Source organism: Panulirus ornatus, chromosome 3, assembly GCF_036320965.1.
Source record: "Panulirus ornatus isolate Po-2019 chromosome 3, ASM3632096v1, whole genome shotgun sequence".
NCBI classification, from domain to species: domain Eukaryota; kingdom Metazoa; phylum Arthropoda; class Malacostraca; order Decapoda; family Palinuridae; genus Panulirus; species Panulirus ornatus.
In genome coordinates this window covers 20,436,534-20,462,103 of record NC_092226.1, presented here as the reverse complement: position 1 = coordinate 20,462,103, position 25,570 = coordinate 20,436,534, and the positions used below count along the sequence as shown (strand labels likewise).

Here is a 25,570-nt window from a genome sequence, read left to right as displayed (position 1 = left end):
TATGCATATAAACAAGGCCCATTCCTAGTTTGAATAAAAGATTTGTAGAATCAAGGAAGATCATAGTAAATTTTTTGTATCATCTTAGGGGATAAAGGCCTTTCACTGTGTAGTTTAGTTTTATATAGTAAAAAAAATGTATGACTTAAAGTTTTTAACTGGTCAGAATGAATGGCCGATGATTACCTATTGGGGAAAGGCTAGCCACAGATTGAAATAGAAATTGACTGCATGATATTTTGATTCATCATCTTAAAATGTATTATGCAGTTAACTCTTAATCTGTATTTGTATGTTTTAAGACTAGATATGTTTGGCTTGGCAGTGTACAAATAGTGTCTCAATATGATGATATATGTAATTTCTCCAAACTGTGTTATGATACTTATAGTTAATGATTGGATTATTGTGGACTTGTGATGGCTAGATTGTTATGGACTTAATACATCTTGTATACTTTTTGCTTGTACTTTCATGCTGCTGTAGGTGCAGGAAGAGGAAAACTGGGAGGTGAGTCTGTATTTGTTTGGATTCTATTATTTGGTAAAGTTTGTTGGAATCCTTCCTCATTTTCATGCTTGTGTGTCTTACTGCATGAGAAGATTTTGATCCTTTTTATGAAGTATTAATTGCTCCCCTGTTTTGTAGAACAATATGGCATATTATGATGAATACTTGGCTCTGTGATTTGCTGAAAGATTTCCTTCTTTGATCAGTTAGCATCTATAAGAAGAATTTAGTGCCATAAATGAATGCATGAAATAGATATTATTGTTTTGTCAATACAGCTTTTTTTAGAAAGGTAAGACTGTTTTTGTTGTCTGCATACTCTGGATGAGTTTAGTTAACATTTTATTGAACATGGCATGACTTGCAGGTTAGTTGTACTTGTAAGCACACTAAAGGTAAAAGAAATAGAGGCAAAATTTGCAGCATAGTTTTGATTATTTAACCCTAGGACCCATTTTCTAAAGCTTCTGCAGTTTCAAGGAAAATGATAGCCATGATGGATTCCTTTGGAGTGAGAAGCTCCTTGATGAGATTGTATGCCTTTTGTCCATTGATGATGATACAGCCTTACCAAAAGTGACTTTACTCATGGTATAATAGCATGCAGATGAATTTGTTAACACCTATGCAGCACGCGCACACACACAAGTAGACATGGGACACATATACGTGCAAAGTTCAGAAGACAGAGCAACATGAATGTAAACTCTTTCCCGTAAAACACAAATTTTAATCATACACACACACACACACACACACACACACACACACACACACACACACACACACACTAGCTTATGTCAGGTGTGTATGTTTGTGTCTGTGTAGATACATACATGCATACATACATACATAGGAACAAAGACATGGTACATAGATATACAAGGTTAAGAGAAAGGGCAACATGAGTTTTACATAGATGTACAAGATTAAGAGATTGGACAATATGAGTTTTACATAGATATACAAGGTTAAGAGATAGGGCAACTTGAGTTTTACAAAAGTATAAAGGTTGAGAGATAGGGCAAGGCAGCTACCCTGCCCCACAATAATCAGCATTGCTACCCGCCGCTTCAACAAGGTAGCGCCAGGAAAACAGACAAAAAAAGGCCACATTAGTTCACTCAGTCTCTAGCCTGTCATGTGTAATGCACCAAAACCACATCTCCCTATCCACATTCAGGCCCTACAGACCTTTCCATGGTTTACCCCAGATGCTTCACATACCCTGGTTCAGCCCACTGACAACGTCCACCCCGGTATACCTCATTGTTCCATTTCATTGTATTCCTTGCATGCCTCTCACCCTCAAAATCTTTTTCACTTCGTCCTTCCACCTCCAATTTTGTCTCCTGCTTCTCTGTGTTCCTTCCACCTCTGACACATATATCCTCTTTGTCAATCTTTCCTCACTCATTCTCTCCATATGTCCAAACCATTTCAAAACACCCTCTTCTGCTCTATCAACCACACTCTTTTTATTTCAACACATCTCTCTTACCCTTTGATTACTTACTTGATCAAACCACCTCACACCACATATTGTTCTCAAACATCTCATTTCCATCACATCCACCCTTCTCCACACAACCCTATCAATGGCCCATGCCTCACAACCATATGAAATTGTTGGAACTACTACTCCTTCAAACATACCCATTTTTGCTCTCTGAGATAACGTTCTCTCCTTCCATACATTCTTCATCAATCCCAGAACATTCGCCCCCTCTCCCACCCTGTGACTCACTTCTGCTTCCATGGTTCCATCCCCTCCCAGATATCTAAAACACTTCACTTTCTCCAATTTATCTCCATTCAAACTTCCATTTAACTTGTCCCTCAAACTTACTGAATCTAGTAAGTTTGCTCTTATTGACATTTACTCCCAACTTCCTCCTTTCACACACTTTTTCAAACTCAGTCACGAATTTTTGCAGTTTCTCACCCGAATCAGTCACTAGAGCTGTATCATTGGCGAATAACAACTAACTCACTTCCCAGGCCCCTTCATCCCCAACATACTTCATTCTCATCCCTCTCTCCAAAACTCTTGCCATTACCTCCCTAACCACCACATCCATAAACATATTAAGGAAAATGGGGACATCACACACACCAACTACAAACCAACATTCATTGGGAACCACTCACGTTCCACTCTTCCTACTCATACACATGCCTTACATCCTTAGTAAAAACTTCTCAATGCTTCAAGGAACTTACATCCCACACCATATACTCTTAGAACCTTCCACAAAGCATATCTGTCAACCCTATCATATGCCTTCTCCAGATCCATAGATGCTACAAATCCATCTGTTTTTCTAAGTATATCTCATCCATTCCTCAAAGCAAATACCTGATCCACACATCCTCTACCACTTCTGAGACCATGCTGTTCTTCCTCAATCTGATGCTCTGTACATGCCTTCACCCCCCTCAATCAATACCCTCCCACAAAGTTTTCAAGGAATATGCAACAAACTTATAACTCTGTAGTGTGAGCACTCACCTTTATCCCCTTTGCCTGTGTACAATGACATTATGCATGCATTCCGCCAATCCTCAGGCACTTCACCATGATCCATACATACAGTGAATATTCTTACCAACCAATCAACAATAATCACCCCCTTATTTAGTAAATTCCACTGCAGTACCCTATATATATATATATATATATATATATATATATATATATATATATATATATATATATATATATATTTATTTTTTTTTTTTTGTCGCTGTCTCCCGCGTTTGTGAGGTAGCGCAAAGAAACAGAGGAAAGAAATGGCCCAACCCACCCCCATACACATGTATATACATACGTCCACACACGCAAATATACATACCTACACAGCTTTCCATGGTTTACCGCAGACGCTTCACATGCCCTGATTCAATCCACTGACAGCACGTCAACCCCGGTATACCACATCGATCCAATTCACTCTATTCCTTGCCCTCCTTTCACCCTCCTGCATGTTCAGGCCCCGATCACACAAAATCTTTTTCACTCCATCTTTCCACCTCCAATTTGGTCTCCCACTTCTCCTCGTTCCCTCCACCTCCGACACATATATCCTCTTGGTCAATCTTTCCTCACTCATTCTCTCCATGTGCCCAAACCATTTCAAAACACCCTCTTCTGCTCTCTCAACCACGCTCTTTTTATTTCCACACATATCTCTTACCCTTACGTTACTTACTCGATCAAACCACCTCACACCACACATTGTCCTCAAACATCTCATTTCCAGCACATCCATCCTCCTGCGCACAACTCTATCCATAGCCCACGCCTCGCAACCATACAACATTGTTGGAACCACTATTCCTTCAAACATACCCATTTTTGCTTTCCGAGATAATGTTCTCGACTTCCACACATTCTTCAAGGCTCCCAGGATTTTCGCCCCCTCCCCCACCCTATGATCCACTTCCGCTTCCATGGTTCCATCTGCTGCCAGATCCACTCCCAGATATCTAAAACACTTTACTTCCTCCAGTTTTTCTCCATTCAAACTTACCTCCCAATTGACTTGACCCTCAACCCTACTGTACCTAATTACTTTGCTCTTATTCACATTTACTCTTAACTTTCTTCTTTCACACACTTTACCAAACTCAGTCACCAGCTTCTGCAGTTTCTCACATGAATCAGCCACCAGTGCTGTATCATCAGCGAACAACAACTGACTCACTTCCCAAGCTCTCTCATCCCCAACAGACTTCATACTTGCCCCTCTTTCCAAAACTCTTGCATTCACCTCCCTAACAACCCCATCCATAAACAAATTAAACAACCATGGAGACATCACACACCCCTGCCGCAAACCTACATTCACTGAGAACCAATCACTTTCCTCTCTTCCTACACGTACACATGCCTTACATCCTCGATAAAAACTTTTCACTGCTTCTAACAACTTGCCTCCCACACCATATATTCTTAATACCTTCCACAGAGCATCTCTATCAACTCTATCATATGCCTTCTCCAGATCCATAAATGCTACATACAAATCCATTTGCTTTTCTAAGTATTTCTCACATACATTCTTCAAAGCTAACACCTGATCCACACATCCCCTACCACTTCTGAAACCACACTGCTCTTCCCCAATCTGATGCTCTGTACATGCCTTCACCCTCTCAATCAATATCCTCCCATATAATTTACCAGGAATACTCAACAAACTTTTTTTTTTTTTTTTTTTTTTTTATACTTTGTCGCTGTCTCCCGCGTTTGCGAGGTAGCGCAAGGAAACAGACGAAAGAAATGCCCCCCCCCCCCCCCTACACATGTACATACACACGTCCACACACGCAAATATTCATACCTACACAGCTTTCCATGGTTTACCCCAGACGCTTCACATGCCTTGATTCAATCCACTGACAGCACGTCAACCCCTGTATACCACATCGCTCCAATTCACTCTATTCCTTGCCCTCCTTTCACCCTCCTGCATGTTCAGGCCCCGATCACACAAAATCCTTTTCACTCCATCTTTCCACCTCCAATTTGGTCTCCCTCTTCTCCTCGTTCCCTCCACCTCCGACACATATATCCTCTTGGTCAATCTTTCCTCACTCATTCTCTCCATGTGCCCAAACCACTTCAAAACACCCTCTTCTGCTCTCTCAACCACGCTCTTTTTATTTCCACACATCTCTCTTACCCTTACGTTACTTACTCGATCAAACCACCTCACACCACACATTGTCCTCAAACATCTCATTTCCAGCACATCCATCCTCCTACGCACAACTCTATCCATAGCCCACGCCTCGCAACCATACAACATTGTTGGAACTACTATTCCTTCAAACATACCCATTTTTGCTTTCCGGGATAATGTTCTCGACTTCCACACATTTTTCAAGGCTCCCAAAATTTTCGCCCCCTCCCCCACCCTATGATCCACTTCCGCTTCCATGGTTCCATCCGCTGACAGATCCACTCCCAGATATCTAAAACACTTCACTTCCTCCAGCCTCTCACCATTCAAACTCACCTCCCAATTGACTTGACCCTCAACCCTACTGTACCTAATAACCTTGCTCTTATTGACATTTACTCTTAACTTTCTTCTTCCACACACTTTACCAAACTCCGTCACCAGCTTCTGCAGTTTCTCACATGAATCCGCCACCAGCGCTGTATCATCAGCGAACAACAACTGACTCACTTCCCAAGCTCTCTCATCCCCAACAGACTTCATACTTGCCCCTCTTTCCAAAACTCTTGCATTTACCTCCCTAACAACCCCATCCATAAACAAATTAAACAACCATGGAGACATCACACACCCCTGCCGCAAACCTACATTCACTGAGAACCAATCACTTTCCTCTCTTCCTACACGTACACATGCCTTACATCCTCGATAAAAACTTTTCACTGCTTCTAACAACTTTCCTCCCACACCATATATTCTTAATACCTTCCACAGAGCATCTCTATCAACTCTATCATATGCCTTCTCCAGATCCATAAATGCTACATACAAATCCATTTGCTTTTCTAAGTATTTCTCACATACATTCTTCAAAGCAAACACCTGATCCACACATCCTCTACCACTTCTGAAACCACACTGCTCTTCCCCAATCTGATGCTCTGTACATGCCTCAACAAACTTATACCTCTGTAATTTGAGCACTCACTCTTATCCCCTTTGCCTTTGTACAATGGCACTATGCACGCATTCCGGCAATCCTCAGGCACCTCACCATGAGTCATACATACATTAAATAACCTTACCAACCAGTCAACAATACAGTCACCCCCTTTTTTAATAAATTCCACTGCAATACCATCCAAACCTGCTGCCTTGCCGGCTTTCATCTTCCGCAAAGCTTTTACTACCTCTTCTCTGTTTACCAAATCATTTTCCCTAACCCTCTCACTTTGCACACCACCTCGACCAAAACACCCTATATCTGCCACTCTATCATCAAACACATTCAACAAACCTTCAAAATACTCACTCCATCTCCTTCTCACATCACCACTACTTGTTATCACCTCCCCATTTGCGCCCTTCACTGAAGTTCCCATTTGCTCCCTTGTCTTATGCACTTTATTTACCTCTTTCCAGAACATCTTTTTATTCTCCCTAAAATTTAATGATACTGTCTCACCCCAACTCTCATTTGTCCTTTTTTTCACCTCTTGCACCTTTCTCTTGACCTCCTGTCTCTTTCTTTTATACATCTCCCACTCAATTGCATTTTTTCCCTGCAAAAATCGTCCAAATGCCTCTCTCTTCTCTTTCACTAATACTCTTACTTCTTCATCCCACCACTCACTACCCTTTCTAATCAACTCACCTCCCACTCTTCTCATGCCACAAGCATCTTTTGCGCAATCCATCACTGATTCCCTAAATACATCCCATTCCTCCCCCACTCCCCTTACTTCCATTGTTCTCACCTTTTTCCATTCTGTACTCAGTCTCTCCTGGTACTTCCTCACACAAGTCTCCTTCCCAAGCTCACTTACTCTCACCACCCTCTTCACCCCAACATTCACTCTTCTTTTCTGAAAACCCATACAAATCTTCACCTTAGCCTCCACAAGATAATGATTAGACATCCCTCCAGTTGCACCTCTCAGCACATTAACATCCAAAAGTCTCTCTTTCGCGCGCCTGTCAATTAACACGTAATCCAATAATGCTCTCTGGCCATCTCTCCTACTTACATAAGTATACTCATGTATATCTCGCTTTTTAAACCAGGTATTCCCAATCATCAGTCCTTTTTCAGCACATAAATCTACAAGCTCTTCACCATTTCCATTTACAACACTGAACATCCCATGTATACCAATTATTCCCTCAACTGCCACATTACTCACCTTTGCATTCAAATCACCCATCACTATAACCTGGTCTCGTGCATCAAAACCACTAACACACTCATTCAGCTGCTCCCAAAACACTTGCCTCTCATGATCTTTCTTCTCATGCCCAGGTGCATATGCACCAATAATCACCCATCTCTCTCCATCAACTTTCAGTTTTACCCATATTAATCGAGAATTTACGTTCTTACATTCTATCACATACTCCCACAACTCCTGTGTCAGGAGTATTGCTACTCCTTCCCTTGCTCTTGTCTTCTCACTAACCCCTGACTTTACTCCCAAGTCATTCCCAAACCACTCTTCCCCTTTACCCTTGAGCTTCGTTTCACTCAGGGCCAAAACATCCAGGTTCCTTTCCTCAAACATACTACCTATCTCTCCTTTTTTCACATCTTGGTTACATCCACACACATTTAGGCACCCCAATCTGAGCCTTCGAGGAGGATGAGCACTCCCCGCGTGACTCCTTCTTCTTTTTCCCATTTTAGAAAGTTAAAAAGAATACAAGGAGGGGAGGATTTCTGGCCCCCCGCTCCCGTCCCCTCTAGTCGCTTTCTACGACATGCGAGGAATACGTGGGAAGTATTCTTTCACCCCTATCCCCAGGGATAACATATATATATATATATATATATATATATATATATATATATATATATATATATATATATATACACACATACACACACACATACATACGCACATATACACACACACACACACACATACATATATATACATATGAAAAATGTAAGAAACAATTTAGAAAACTGAAACTTCTAGCTTGAAATGAAATGAAAAAATGGATGTCACATAATTGTTCAACCTCTGGCTATGGAAAAAGGAAATGTATAATTTATTTACACAAATATCAATAGTAGTTCTCATCAATTTGACCACTGTATCAATAAGCTTCAATGTCTAAGCTACATTTTTTCCAATTTCACTATTTTCTTGTCAAAGCACCATGTGCTTGTCAAAGCACTCATATATATATATATATATATATATATATATATATATATATATATATATATATATATGAGTGAGAGGGTTAGGGAAAATGATTTGGTAAACAGAGAAGAGGTAGTAAAAGCTTTGTGAAAGATGAAAGCCGGCAAGGCAGCAGGTTTGGATGGTATTGCAGTGGAATTTATTAAAAAAGGGGGTGACTGTATTGTTGACTGCTTGGTAAGGTTATTTAATGTATGTATGACTCATGGTGAGGTGCTCGAGGATTGGCGGAATGCGTGCATATTGCCATTGTACAAAGGCAAAGGGGATAAGAGTGAGTGCTCAAATTACAGAGGTATAAGTTTGTTGAGTATTCCTGGTAAATTATATGGGAGGGTATTGATTGAGAGGGTGAAGGCATGTACAGAGCATCAGATTGGGGAAAAGCAGTGTGGTTTCAGAAGTGGTAGAGGATGTGTGGATCAGGTGTTTGCTTTGAAGAATGTATGTGAGAAATACTTAGAAAAGTAAATGGATTAGTATGTAGCTTTATGGATCTGGAGAAGGCATATGATAGAGTTGATAGAGATGCTCTGTGGAAGGTATTAAGAATATATGGTCTGGGAGGCAAGTTGTTAGAAGCAGTGAAAAGTTTTTATCGAGGATGTAAGGCATGTGTACGTGTAGGAAGAGAGGAAAGTGATTGGTTCTCAGTGAATGTAGGTTTGCGGCAGGGGTGTGTGATGTCTCCATGGTTGTTTAATTTGTTTATGGATGGGGTTGTTAGGGAGGTGAATGCAAGAGTTTTGGAAAGAGGGGCAAGTATGAAGTCTGTTGGGGATGAGAGAGCTTGGGAAGTGAGTCAGTTGTTGTTCGCTGATGTTACAGCACTGGTGGCTGATTCATGTGAGAAACTGCAGAAGCTGGTGACTGAGTTTGGTAAAGTGTGTGAAAGAAGAAAGTTAAGAGTAAATGTGAATAAGAGCAAGGTTATTAGGTACAGTAGGGTTGGGGGTCAAGTCAATTGGGAGGTGAGTTTGAATGGAGAAAAACTGGAGGAAGTGAAGTGTTTTAGATATCTGGGAGTGGATCTGGCAGCGGATGGAACCATGGAAGCAGAAGTGGATCATGGGGTGGGGGAGGGGGCGAAAATTCTGGGAGCCTTGAAGAATGTGTGGAAATCGAGAACATTATCTCGGAAAGCAAAAATGTGTATGTTTGAGGGAATAGTGGTTCCAACAATGTTGTATGGTTGCGAGGCGTGGGCTATGGATAGAGTGGTGCGCAGGAGGATGGATGTGTTGGAAATGAGATGTTTGAGGACGGTGTGTGGTGTGAGGTGGTTTGATCGAGTAAGTAACGTAAGGGTAAGAGAGATGTGTGGAAATAAAAAGAGCGTGGTTGAGAGAGCAGAAGAGGGTGTTTTGAAATGGTTTGGGCACATGGAGAGAATGAGTGAGGAAAGATTGACCAAGAGGATATATGTGTCGGAGGTGGGGGGAACGAGGAGAAGAGGGAGACCAAATTGGAGGTGGAAAGATGGAGTGAAAAAGATTTTGAGTGATCGGGGCCTGAACATGCAGGAGGGTGAAAGGAGGGCAAGGAATAGAGTGAATTGGAGCGATGTGGTATACCGGGGTTGACGTGCTGTCAGTGGATTGAATCAGGGCATGTGAAGCGTCTGGGGTGGACCATGGAAAGCTGTGTAGGTATGTATATTTGCGTGTGTGGACATATGTATATACATGTGTGTGGGGGTGGGTTGGTCCATTTCTTTCGTCTGTTTCCTTGCGCTACCTCGCAAATGTGGGAGACAGCGACAAAGCAAAAAAAATATATATATATATTATATTATTATTATACTATATGTATACTATATATATATATATATATATATATATATATATATATATATATATATATATATATATATATATATATATATTTTTTTTTTTTTATACTTTGTCGCTGTCTCCCGCGTTTGCGAGGTAGCGCAAGGAAACAGACGAAAGAAATGGCCCAACCCCCCCCATACACATGTATATACATACGTCCACACACGCAAATATACATACCTACACAGCTTTCCATGGTTTACCCCAGACGCTTCACATGCCTTGATTCAATCCACTGACAGCACGTCAACCCCGGTATACCACATCGATCCAATTTACTCTATTCCTTGCCCTCCTTTCACCCTCCTGCATGTTCAGGCCCCGATCACACAAAATCTTTTTCACTCCATCTTTCCACCTCCAATTTGGTCTCCCTCTTCTCCTTGCTCCCTCCACCTCCGACACATATATCCTCTTGGTCAATCTTTCCTCGCTCATCCTCTCCATGTGCCCAAACCACTTCAAAACACCCTCTTCTGCTCTCTCAACCACGCTCTTTTTATTTCCACACATCTCTCTTACCCTTACGTTACTCACTCGATCAAACCACCTCACACCACACATTGTCCTCAAACATCTCATTTCCAGCACATCCATCCTCCTGCGCACAACTCTATCCATAGCCCACGCCTCGCAACCATACAACATTGTTGGAGCCACTATTCCTTCAAACATACCCATTTTTGCTTTCCGAGATAATGTTCTCGACTTCCACACATTCTTCAAGGCCCCCAGAATTTTCGCCCCCTCCCCCACCCTATGATCCACTTCCGCTTCCATGGTTCCATCCGCTGCCAGATCCACTCCCAGATATCTAAAACACTTCACTTCCTCCAGTTTTTCTCCATTCAAACTCACCTCCCAATTGACTTGACCCTCAACCCTACTGTACCTAATAACCTTGCTCTTATTCACATTTACTCTTAACTTTCTTCTTCCACACACTTTACCAAACTCAGTCACCAGCTTCTGCAGTTTCTCACATGAATCAGCCACCAGTGCTGTATCATCAGCGAACAACAACTGACTCACTTCCCAAGCTCTCTCATCCCCAACAGACTTCATACTTGCCCCTCTTTCCAAAACTCTTGCATTCACCTCCCTAACAACCCCATCCATAAACAAATTAAACAACCATGGAGACATCACACACCCCTGCCGCAAACCTACATTCACTGAGAACCAATCACTTTCCTCTCTTCCTACACGTACACATGCCCTACATCCTCGATAAAAACTTTTCACTGCTTCTAATAACTTGCCTCCCACACCATATATTCTTATATATATATATATATTTATTTTTTATTTTTTTTTTATTATACTTTGTCGCTGTCTCCCGCGTTTGCGAGGTAGCGCAAGGAAACAGACGAAAGAAATGGCCCAACCCCCCCCATACACATGTATATACATACGTCCACACACGTAAATATACATACCTACACAGCTTTCCATGGCTTACCCCAGACGCTTCACATGCCTTGATTCAATCCACTGACAGCACGTCAACCCCGGTATACCACATCGCTCCAATTCACTCTATTCCTTGCCCTCCTTTCACCCTCCTGCATGTTCAGGCCCCGATCACACAAAATCTTTTTCACTCCATCTTTCCACCTCCAATTTGGTCTCCCTCTTCTCCTTGTTCCCTCCACCTCCGACACATATATCCTCTTGGTCAATCTTTCCTCACTCATCCTCTCCATGTGCCCAAACCACTTCAAAACACCCTCTTCTGCTCTCTCAACCACGCTCTTTTTATTTCCACACATCTCTCTTACCCTTACGTTACTCACTCGATCAAACCACCTCACACCACACATTGTCCTCAAACATCTCATTTCCAGCACATCCATCCTCCTGCGCACAACTCTATCCATAGCCCACGCCTCGCAACCATACAACATTGTTGGAACCACTATTCCTTCATACATACCCAATTTTGCTTTCCGAGATAATGTTCTCGACTTCCACACATTCTTCAAGGCCCCCAGAATTCTCGCCCCCTCCCCCACCCTATGATCCACTTCCGCTTCCATGGTTCCATCCGCTGCCAGATCCACTCCCAGATATATATATATATATTTCTTTCTTTCTTTTAAACTATTCGCCATTTCCCGCGTTAGCGAGGTAGCATTAAGAACAGAGGACTGGGCCTTTTCTGGAATATCCTCACCTGGCCCCCTCTGTTCCTTCTTTTGGAAAATTAAAAAAAAAAAAACAAAAAAAATATATATATATATATATATATATATATATATATATATATATATATATATATATATATATATATATATATATAAGAGTGAGTGCTCAAATTACAGAGGTATAAGTTTGTTGAGTATTCCTGGTAAATTATATGGGAGGGTATTGATTGAGAGGGTGAAGGCATGTACAGAGCATCAGATTGGGGAAGAGCAGTGCGGTTTCAGAAGTGGTAGAGGATGTGTGGATCAGGTGTTTGCTTTGAAGAATGTATGTGAGAAATACTTAGAAAAGCAAATGGATTTGTATGTAGCATTTATGGATCTGGAGAAGGCATATGATAGAGTTGATAGAGATGCTCTGTGGAAGGTATTAAGAATATATGGTGTGGGAGGCAAGTTGTTAGAAGCAGTGAAAAGTTTTTATCGAGGATGTAAGGCATGTGTACATGTAGGAAGAGAGGAAAGTGATTGGTTCTCAGTGAATGTAGGTTTGCGGCAGGGGTGTGTGATGTCTCCATGGTTGTTTAATTTGTTTATGGATGGGGTTGTTAGGGAGGTAAATGCAAGAGTCCTGGAAAGAGGGGCAAGTATGAAGTCTGTTGGGGATGAGAGAGCTTGGGAAGTGAGTCAGTTGTTGTTCGCTGATGATACAGCGCTGGTGGCTGATTCATGTGAGAAACTGCAGAAGCTGGTGACTGAGTTTGGTAAAGTGTGTGGAAGAAGAAAGTTAAGAGTAAATGTGAATAAGAGCAAGGTTATTAGGTACAGTAGGGTTGAGGGTCAAGTCAATTGGGAGGTGAGTTTGAATGGAGAAAAACTGGAGGAAGTGAAGTGTTTTAGATATCTGGGAGTGGATCTGTCAGCGGATGGAACCATGGAAGCGGAAGTGGATCATAGGGTGGGGGAGGGGGCGAAAATTTTGGGAGCCTTGAAAAATGTGTGGAAGTCGAGAACATTATCTCGGAAAGCAAAAATGGGTATGTTTGAAGGAATAGTGGTTCCAACAATGCTGTATGGTTGCGAGGCGTGGGCTATGGATAGAGTTGTGCGCAGGAGGATGGATGTGCTGGAAATGAGATGTTTGAGGACAATGTGTGGTGTGAGGTGGTTTGATCGAGTAAGTAACGTAAGGGTAAGAGAGATGTGTGGAAATAAAAAGAGCGTGGTTGAGAGAGCAGAAGAGGGTGTTTTGAAATGGTTTGGGCACATGTAGAGAATGAGTGAGGAAAGATTGACCAAGAGGATATATGTGTCGGAGGTGGAGGGAACGAGGAGAAGAGGGAGACCAAATTGGAGGTGGAAAGATGGAGTGAAAAAGATTTTGTGTGATCGGGGCCTGAACATGCAGGAGGGTGAAAGGAGGGCAAGGAATAGAGTGAATTGGAGCGATGTGGTTACATGGGTTGACGTGCTGTCAGTGGAGTGAAATCAAGCATGTGAAGCGTCTGGGGTAAACCATGGAAAGCTGTGTAGGTATGTATATTTGCGTGTGTGGACGTGTGTATGTACATGTGTATGGGGGGGGGGTTGGGCATTTCTTTCGTCTGTTTCTTGGCGCTACCTCGCAAACGCGGGAGAACAGCGACAAAGTATAAAAAAAAAAAAAAAAAAAAAAAAATCAACATATACACATATACATTCATACACATACACAGACATATACCTATATTGATATGTACCTATTCATGCTTGCTTGCCTTCATCCATTACCCTGCCACTCAGGAAATCATTGATATCCCTGCTTCAGCAAGGAAGAGACAGGGAAACAGACAATAAAGGCCACATTTGTTCCACATCAGTCTCTAGCTGTCATGTGTTGTGCACTGAAACCACAGCTCCCATATTCCCATCCAGACTCCACAGACCTTTCCATGGTTATACCCGAGATGTTTCATATGTCCTGATTCAGCCCTTGATGAGATGCCGACCCTGGTATACCACATCGTTCCAATTCACTCTATATTGGAAGGGTTAGTGTGTGATGGAATGAAGAAGTAAAGTTATAGTGAAAGAGAAAAGAGAGGCATTTAGGGAAGCAGTGATGGCATGTGCAAGAGATGCATGTGGCAAGAGAATGGTTGGAGGTGGGCAGATTAGAAATGGTAGTGAGTGGTTGGATGAAGAAGTAAAGTAGTTTGTGAAATAGTAAGAGAGAGGTGTTTGGATGATACTTGCAAAGAAGGAATGCAAATGCCTGGGGAGATATATAAAAGAAAGCAGCAGATGAAGAGGTAGGTGCATGGGTTGAGAAAGAGAGCAAATGAGAGCTGGGGTGAGGAGTATCATTAAAGTTTAGGGAAAATCAAAAGATGTTTTGGAAGGGAGTACATAATGTGTTGTAAGACAAGAGAACAAATGGGAACATCGGTGAAGGGAGCAAGGGGGGAATGAGTGAGGAAAGGTTGAGAAAGAGGTATAATGTGTCAAAGTTGGGGGAAGAAGAAGTGGGAGAACAAATTGGAGGTGGATAGGATGGAGTGAAAAGATTTTGAGTGATCGGGCCTGAACATGGAGGAGTGTGAGATGCATGCAAGGAATAGATTTAATTGGAATGATGTGGTATTACTGGGGTAGAAAACATCTTTGGGTAAACCATGAAAAGGTCTATGGGACCTGGATGTTGATAGGGAGCTGTGGTTTCAGTGCATTACATGACAGCTAGAGACTGTGTGAATGAATGTGCCTTTTTTTTGTCTGTTTTCTGGCGCTACCTCATTGACGCAGGGGGCAATGATGCTGTTTTCCTGTGGGGTAGGGTGGTGCTGGGGATGGATGAAGGTAAGCAAGTATGAATATGTACATGTGTATATATGTATATGTCTGTGTATGTGTTTGTATATGTATGTATATGTGTATATGTTGGTAAGTTATGTATGTATATGCATGATGTATGTATATATGTGTGTATATGAGATGATGGGTCTGTTTGTCTGTTTTTGGTGCTATCTGCTGATCCAGATGATGGCGATCAAGTTAAGATAAACTGATAGATATTCTGATAAACAGTATCTCACTTGCTGTCATGAAAATTATTCCCAAGCAATGACAGCAACCTCCTGGGTAGGCAAACAACAGCTTGGTGTAGTAAGTGAATAAAATTAGTCATTAGAGCATAGAGCAGATGAAAACAGTGAATGGGTTAGGAATAGGATATCATAGTTACTTCACCTTTAACATCTTAGTTTATTTTCTATATCCTACTTTCCTCAAACGAATTTTCATATGAGTTTCAGCAAAAACATCAAGCTTAAAAGGTAAAAGAATCTGAACAAAAATCATAAGGTTAAAGGAAAAATACCTGTATTAGTAAAGCTTAAAATTACAGTAATTATGAAAAAGAAATGATAGAAAATGAGCTGAAAACGATAAAGTTTTTAGTGACTTAAAGGTGCAAAAACATGCTTTAAGAGAAGGAGGTTTGGATGGTGCTCCTCTTGGACTTTGTTTTCACACACCAAGGGATTAGTACATGTTTATTGTGCACAGTAATTCAGGCAGCAGAGGTCCACTTGTAGCTCAGGAATCCAATTTGTTTGGGGGAAAAATCATAATGATTTAGAGGTTAAGGAAGGAACTGTGGTATGCATATAAACAAGGCCCATTCCTAGTTGTGAATAAAAGATGTGTAGAATCAAGGAAGTCATAGTAAATTTTTTTGTATCATCTTAGGGGATAAAGGCCTTTCACTGTGTAGTTTAGTTTTATATAGTAAAAAAAATGTATGACTTAAAGTTTTTAACTGGTCAGAATGAATGGCGATGATTACCTATTGGGGAAAGGCTAGCCACAGATTGAAATAGAAATTGACTGCATGATATTTTGATTCATCATCTTAAAATGTATTATGCGTTAACTCTTAATCTGTATTTGTATGTTTTAAGACTAGATATGTTTGGCTTGGCAGTGTACAATAGTGTCTCAATATATGATATATGTAATTTCTCCAAACTGTGTTATGATACTTATAGTTAATGATTGGATTATTGTGGACTTGTGATGGCTAGATTGTTATGGGATTAATACATCTTGTATACTTTTTGCTTGTACTTTCATGCTGCTGTAGGTGCAGGAAGAGGAAAACTGGGGGTGAGTCTGTATTTGTTTTGGATTCTATTATTTGGTAAAGTTTGTTGGAATCTCCTCATTTTCATGCTTGTGTGTCTTACTGCATGAGAAGATTTTGATCTTTTTATGAAAGTATTATTGCTCCCCTGTTTTGTAGAACAATATGGCATATTATGATGAATACTTGGCTCTGTGATTTGCTGAAAGATTTCCTTCTTTGATCAGTTAGCATCTATAAGAAGAATTTAGTGCCATAAATGAATGCATGAAATTAGATATTATTGTTTTGTCAATACAGCTTTTTTTAGAAAGGGTAAGACTGTTTTTGTTGTCTGCATACTCTGGTGAGTTTAGTTAACATTTTATTGAACTGGCATGACTGCAGGTTAGTTGTACTTGTAAGCACACTAAAGGTAAAAGAAATAGAGGCAAAATTGCAGCATAGTTTTGATTATTTAACCCTAGGACCCATTTTCTAAAGCTTCTGCAGTTTCAAGGAAAATGATAGCCATGATGGATTCCTTTGGAGTGAGAAGCTCCTTGATGAGATTGTATGCCTTTTGTCCATTGATGATGATACAGCCTTACCAAAAGTGACTTTTTACTTCTATGGTATAATAGCATGCAGATGAATTTGTTAACACCTGTGCAGATGCGCACACACACAAGTAGACATGGGACACATATACGTGCATAGTTCAGAAGACAGAACAACATGATGTAAACTCTTTCCGCAAAACACAAATTTTAATCATACACACACACACACACACACACACACACACACAACACACACCAACACACACACACACAACACACACACACACTAGTTATGCGGTGTGTATGTTTGTGTCTGTGTAGATACATACATGCATACATACATACATAGGAACAAAGACTGGTACATAGATATACAAGGTTAAGAGAAAGGGCAACATGAGTTTTACATAGATGTACAGATTAATGAGATTGGACAATATGAGTTTTACATAGATATACAAGGTTAAGAGATAGGGCAACTTGGAGTTTTACAAAGTATAAAGGTTGAGAGATAGGCAAGGCAGCTACCATGCCCCACAATAATCAGCATTGCTACCCGCCGCTTCAACAAGGTAAGCGCCAGAAAACAGACAAAAAAAGGCCACATTAGTTCACTCAGTCTCTAGCCTGTCATGTGTAATGCACCAAAACCACATCTCCCTATCCACATTCAGGCCTACAGACCTTTCCATGGTTTACCCCAGATGCTTCACATACCTGGTTCAAGCCATGACAACATCCACCCGGTATACTCATTGTTCCATTTCATTGTATTCCTTGCATGCCTATCACCCTCAAAATCTTTTTCACTTCGTCCTTCCACCTCAATTTTGTCTCCTGCTTCTCTGTGTTCCTTCCACCTCTGACACATATATCCTCTTTGTCAATCTTTCCTCACTCATTCTCTCCATATGTCCAAACCATTTCAAAACACCCTTTCGCTCTATCAACCCCCATCTTTTTATTTCAACACAATCTCTCTTACCTTTGATTACTTACTTGACAAACCCTCACACCACTTTATTGTTCTCATACATTCATTTCCATCACATCCACCCTTCTCCACACAACCCTATCAAGGGCCCCATGCCTCACAACCATATGAAATTGTTGGGAAAACTACTTACTCCTTCAAAATACCCATTTTTGCTCTCTGAGATAACGTTCTCTCCTTCCATAACATTCTTCATCAATCCCAGAACATTCGCCCCCTCTCCCACCCTGTGACTCACTTCTGCTTCCATGGTTCCATCCCCTCCCAGATATTTTAAAAACACTTCACTTTCTCCAATTTATCTCCATTCAAAACTTCCATTTAACTTGTCCCTCAAACTTACTGAATCTAGTAAGTTTGCTCTTATTGACATTTTCTCCCAACTTCCTCCTTTCACACACTTTTTCTAACTCAGTCCCCAATTTTTGCAGTTTCTCACCCGATCAGTAAATAGAGCTGTATCATTGGCGAATAACAACTAACTCACTTCCCAGGCCCCTTCATCCCCAACATACTTCATTCTCATCCCTCTCTCCAAAACTTTGCCTTTTCCCTCCCTAACCACCACATCCATAAACATAATTAAGGAAAATGGGGACATCACACACACACCAACTACAAAACCAACATTCATTGGGAACCACTCACGTTCCACTCTTCCTACTCATACACATGCCTTACATCCTTAGTAAAAACTTCTAATGCTTCAAGGAACTTACATCCCACACCATATACTCTTAGAAACCTTCCACAAAGCATATCTGTCAACCCTATCATATGCCTTCTCCAGATCCATAGATGCTACAAATCCATCTGTTTTTCTAAGTATATTCATCCATTCCTCAAAGCAAATACCTGATCCACACATCCTCTACCACTTCTGAGACCATGCTGTTCTTCCTCAATCTGATGCTCTGTACATGTCTTCACCCCCCTCAATCAATACCCTCCCACAAAGTTTTCAAGGAATATGCAACAAACTTATAACTCTGTAGTGTGAGCACTCACCTTTATCCCTTTGCCTGTGTACAATGACATTATGCATGCATTTCGCCAATCCTCAGGCACTTCACCATGATCCATACATACAGTGAATATTCTTACCAACCAGTCAACAATAATCACCCCCTTATTTAGTAAATTCCACTGCAGTACCCTTTTTTTTTTTTTTTTTTTTTTTTTTTTTTTATACTTTGTCGCTGTCTCCCGCGTTTGCGAGGTAGCGCAAGGAAACAGACGAAAGAAATGGCCCAACCCCCCCCCCCATACACATGTACATACACACGTCCACACACGCAAATATACATACCTACACAGCTTTCCATGGTTTACCCCAGACGCTTCACATGCCTTGCTTCAATCCACTGACAGCACGTCAACCCCTGTATACCACATGACTCCAATTCACTCTATTTCTTGCCCTCCTTTCACCCTCCTGCATGTTCAGGCCCCGATCACACAAAATCTTTTTCACTCCATCTTTCCACCTCCAATTTGGTCTCCCTCTTCTCCTCGTTCCCTCCACCTCCGACACATATATCCTCTTGGTCAATCTCTCCTCACTCATTCTCTCCATGTGCCCAAACCATTTCAAAACACCCTCTTCTGCTCTCTCAACCACGCTCTTTTTATTTCCACACATCTCTCTTACCCTTACGTTACTTACTCGATCAAACCACCTCACACCACACATTGTCCTCAAACATCTCATTTCCAGCACATCCATCCTCCTGCGCACATCTCTATCCATAGCCCACGCCTCGCAACCATACAGCATTGTTGGAACCACTATTCCCTCAAACATACCCATTTTTGCTTTCCGAGATAATGTTCTCGACTTCCACACATTTTTCAAGGCTCCCAAAATTTTCGCCCCCTCCCCCACCCTATGATCCACTTCCGCTTCCATGGTTCCATCCGCTGACAGATCCACTCCCAGATATCTAAAACACTTCACTTCCTCCAGTTTTTCTCCATTCAAACTCACCTCCCAATTGACTTGACCCTCACCCCTACTGTACCTAATAACCTTGCTCTTATTCACATTTACTCTCAACTTTCTTCTTCCACACACTTTACCAAACTCAGTCACCAGCTTCTGCAGTTTCTCACATGAATCAGCCACCAGCGCTGTATCATCAGCGAACAACAATTGACTCACTTCCCAAGCTCTCTCATCCCCAACAGACTTCATACTTGCCCCTCTTTCCAGGACTCTTGCATTTACCTCCTTTACAACCCCATCCATAAACAAATTAAACAACCATGGAGACATCACACACCCCTGCCGCAAACCTACATTCACTGAGAACCAATCACTTTCCTCTCTTCCTACACGTACACATGCCTTACATCCTCGATAAAAACTTTTCACTGCTTCTAACAACTTGCCTCCCACACCATATATTCTTAATACCTTCCACAGAGCATCTCTATCAACTCTATCATATGCCTTCTCCAGATCCATAAATGCTACATACAAATCCATTTGCTTTTCTAAGTATTTCTCACATACATTCTTCAAAGCAAACACCTGATCCACACATCCTCTACCACTTCTGAAACCGCACTGCTCTTCCCCAATCTGATGCTCTGTACATGCCTTCACCCTCTCAATCAATACCCTCCCATATAATTTACCAGGAATACTCAACAAACTTATACCTCTGTAATTTGAGCACTCACTCTTATCCCCTTTGCCTTTGTACAATGGCACTATGCACGCATTCCGCCAATCCTCAGGCACCTCACCATGAGTCATACATACATTAAATAACCTTACCAACCAGTCAACAATACAGTCACCCCCTTTCTTAATAAATTCCACTGCAATACCATCCAAACCTGCTGCCTTGCCGGCTTTCATCTTCCGCAAAGCTTTTACTACCTCTTCTCTGTTTACCAAATCATTTTCCCTAACCCTCTCACTTTGCACACCACCTCGACCAAAACACCCTATATCTGCCACTCTGTCATCAGACACATTCAACAAACCTTCAAAATACTCATTCCATCTCCTTCTCACATCACCAGCTACTTGTTATCACCTCCCCATTTACGCCCTTCACTGAAGTTCCCATTTGCTCCCTTGTCTTACGCACCCTATTTACCTCCTTCCAGAACATCTTTTTATTCTCCCTAAAATTTACTGATATATATATATATATATATATATATATATATATATATATATATATATATATATATATATATATATATATTTATTTTTTTTTTTTGTCGCTGTCTCCCGCGTTTGTGAGGTAGCGCAAAGAAACAGAGGAAAGAAATGGCCCAACCCACCCCCATACACATGTATATACATACGTCCACACACGCAAATATACATACCTACACAGCTTTCCATGGTTTACCGCAGACGCTTCACATGCCCTGATTCAATCCACTGACAGCACGTCAACCCCGGTATACCACATCGATCCAATTCACTCTATTCCTTGCCCTCCTTTCACCCTCCTGCATGTTCAGGCCCCGATCACACAAAATCTTTTTCACTCCATCTTTCCACCTCCAATTTGGTCTCCCACTTCTCCTCGTTCCCTCCACCTCCGACACATATATCCTCTTGGTCAATCTTTCCTCACTCATTCTCTCCATGTGCCCAAACCATTTCAAAACACCCTCTTCTGCTCTCTCAACCACGCTCTTTTTATTTCCACACATCTCTCTTACCCTTACGTTACTTACTCGATCAAACCACCTCACACCACACATTGTCCTCAAACATCTCATTTCCAGCACATCCATCCTCCTGCGCACAACTCTATCCATAGCCCACGCCTCGCAACCATACAACATTGTTGGAACCACTATTCCTTCAAACATACCCATTTTTGCTTTCCGAGATAATGTTCTCGACTTCCACACATTCTTCAAGGCTCCCAGGATTTTCGCCCCCTCCCCCACCCTATGATCCACTTCCGCTTCCATGGTTCCATCCGCTGCCAGATCCACTCCCAGATATCTAAAACACTTTACTTCCTCCAGTTTTTCTCCATTCAAACTTACCTCCCAATTGACTTGACCCTCAACCCTACTGTACCTAATTACTTTGCTCTTATTCACATTTACTCTTAACTTTCTTCTTTCACACACTTTACCAAACTCAGTCACCAGCTTCTGCAGTTTCTCACATGAATCAGCCACCAGCGCTGTATCATCAGCGAACAACAACTGACTCACTTCCCAAGCTCTCTCATCCCCAACAGACTTCATACTTGCCCCTCTTTCCAAAACTCTTGCATTCACCTCCCTAACAACCCCATCCATAAACAAATTAAACAACCATGGAGACATCACACACCCATGCCGCAAACCTACATTCACTGAGAACCAATCACTTTCCTCTCTTCCTACACGTACACATGCCTTACATCCTCGATAAAAACTTTTCACTGCTTCTGACAACTTGCCTCCCACACCATATATTCTTAATACCTTCCACAGAGCATCTCTATCAACTCTATCATATGCCTTCTCCAGATCCATAAATGCTACATACAAATCCATTTGCTTTTCTAAGTATTTCTCACATACATTCTTCAAAGCAAACACCTGATCCACACATCCCCTACCACTTCTGAAACCACACTGCTCTTCCCCAATCTGATGCTCTGTACATGCCTTCACCCTCTCAATCAATATCCTCCCATATAATTTACCAGGAATACTCAACAAACTTATACCTCTGTAATTTGAGCACTCACTCTTATCCCCTTTGCCTTTGTACAATGGCACTATGCACGCATTCCGCCAATCCTCAGGCACCTCACCATGAGTCATTTTTTTTTTTTTTTTTTTTTTTTTTTTTTTTTTTTATACCTCGTCGCTGTCTCCCGCGTTTGCGAGGTAGCGCAAGGAAACAGACGAAAGAAATGGCCCAACCCCCCCCATACACATGTACATACATACGTCCACACACGCAAATATACATACCTACACAGCTTTCCATGGTTTACCCCGGACGCTTCACATGCCTTGATTCAATCCACTGACAGCACGTCAACCCCTGTATACCACATCGCTCCAATTCACTCTATTCCTTGCCCTCCTTTCACCCTCCTGCATGTTCAGGCCCCGATCACACAAAATCCTTTTCACTCCATCTTTCCACCTCCAATTTGGTCTCCCTCTTCTCCTCGTTCCCTCCACCTCCGACACATATATCCTCTTGGTCAATCTTTCCTCACTCATTCTCTCCATGTGCCCAAACCACTTCAAAACACCCTCTTCTGCTCTCTCAACCACGCTCTTTTTATTTCCACACATCTCTCTTACCCTTACGTTACTTACTCGATCAAACCACCTCACACCACACATTGTCCTCAAACATCTCATTTCCAGCACATCCATCCTCCTGCGCACAACTCTATCCATAGCCCACGCCTCGCAACCATACAACATTGTTGGAACCACTATTCCTTCAAACATACCCATTTTTGCTTTCCGGGATAATGTTCTCGACTTCCACACATTTTTCAAGGCTCCCAAAATTTTTCGCCCCCTCCCCCACCCTATGATCCACTTCCGCTTCCATGGTTCCATCCGCTGACAGATCCACTCCCAGATATCTAAAACACTTCACTTCCTCCAGTTTTTCTCCATTCAAACTCACCTCCCAATTGACTTGACCCTCAACCCTACTGTACCTAATAACCTTGCTCTTATTCACATTTACTCTTAACTTTCTTCTTCCACACACTTTACCAAACTCCGTCACCAGCTTCTGCAGTTTCTCACATGAATCCGCCACCAGCGCTGTATCATCAGCGAACAACAACTGACTCACTTCCCAAGCTCTCTCATCCCCAACAGACTTCATACTTGCCCCTCTTTCCAAGACTCTTGCATTTACCTCCCTAACAACCCCATCCATAAACAAATTAAACAACCATGGAGACATCACACACCCCTGCCGCAAACCTACATTCACTGAGAACCAATCACTTTCCTCTCTTCCTACACGTACACATGCCTTACATCCTCGATAAAAACTTTTCACTGCTTCTAACAACTTGCCTCCCACACCATATATTCTTAATACCTTCCACAGAGCATCTCTATCAACTCTATCATATGCCTTCTCCAGATCCATAAATGCTACATACAAATCCATTTGCTTTTCTAAGTATTTCTCACATACATTCTTCAAAGCAAACACCTGATCCACACATCCTCTACCACTTCTGAAACCACACTGCTCTTCCCCAATCTGATGCTCTGTACATGCCTTCACCCTCTCAATCAATACCCTCCCATATAATTTACCAGGAATACTCAACAAACTTATACCTCTGTAATTTGAGCACTCACTCTTATCCCCTTTGCCTTTGTACAATGGCACTATGCACGCATTCCGCCAATCCTCAGGCACCTCACCATGAGTCATACATACATTAAATAACCTTACCAACCAGTCAACAATACAGTCACCCCCTTTTTTTATAAATTCCACTGCAATACCATCCAAACCTGCTGCCTTGCCGGCTTTCATCTTCCGCAAAGCTTTTACTACCTCTTCTCTGTTTACCAAATCATTTTCCCTAACCCTCTCACTTTGCACACCACCTCGACCAAAACACCCTATATCTGCCACTCTGTCATCAGACACATTCAACAAACCTTCAAAATACTCATTCCATCTCCTTCTCACATCACCACTACTTGTTATCACCTCCCCATTTACGCCCTTCACTGAAGTTCCCATTTGCTCCCTTGTCTTACGCACCCTATTTACCTCCTTCCAGAACATCTTTTTATTCTCCCTAAAATTTACTGATAGTCTCTCACCCCAACTCTCATTTGCCCTTTTTTTCACCTCTTGCACCTTTCTCTTGACCTATTGTCTCTTTCTTTTATACTTCTCCCACTCAATTGCATTTTTTCCCTGCAAAAATCGTCCAAATGCCTCCCTCTTCTCTTTCACTAATACTCTTACTTCTTCATCCCACCACTCACTACCCTTTCTAAACAGCCCACCTCCCACTCTTCTCATGCCACAAGCATCTTTTGCGCAATCCATCACTGATTCCCTAAATACATCCCATTCCTCCCCCACTCCCCTTACTTCCATTGTTCTCACCTTTTTCCATTCTGTACACAGTCTCTCCTGATACTTCCTCACACAGGTCTCCTTCCCAAGCTCACTTACTCTCACCACCTTCTTCACCCCAACATTCACTCTTCTTTTCTGAAAACCCATACTAATCTTCACCTTAGCCTCCACAAGATAATGATCAGACATCCCTCCAGTTGCACCTCTCAGCACATTGACATCCAAAAGTCTCTCTTTCGCACGCCTGTCAATTAACACGTAATCCAATAACGCTCTCTGGCCATCTCTCCTACTTACATAAGTATACTTATGTATATCTCGCTTTTTAAACCAGGTATTCCCAATCATCAGTCCTTTTTCAGCACATACATGAGTCATACATACATTAAATAACCTTACCAACCAGTCAACAATACAGTCACCCCCTTTTTTAATAAATTCCACTGCAATACC

General features: G+C 41.7%; 1 protein-coding gene across 2 annotated transcripts in view; it reads left to right on the top strand.

The window, feature by feature from the left end:
- The window catches only part of LOC139761185 (uncharacterized), a 173,561-nt gene that overhangs the window by 68,631 nt on the left and 79,360 nt on the right, over positions 1–25,570 (top strand). Inside the window, exon 6 of one of the 2 annotated variants that reach the window (XM_071685184.1) lies at positions 487–510. The exons of the other annotated variant lie outside the window; for it this stretch is intronic. Within the exon in view, the coding sequence (XP_071541285.1) occupies positions 487–510 (24 nt within the window). The remainder of the gene's footprint in view (positions 1–486; positions 511–25,570) is intronic. 2 annotated transcript variants of the gene reach the window in all.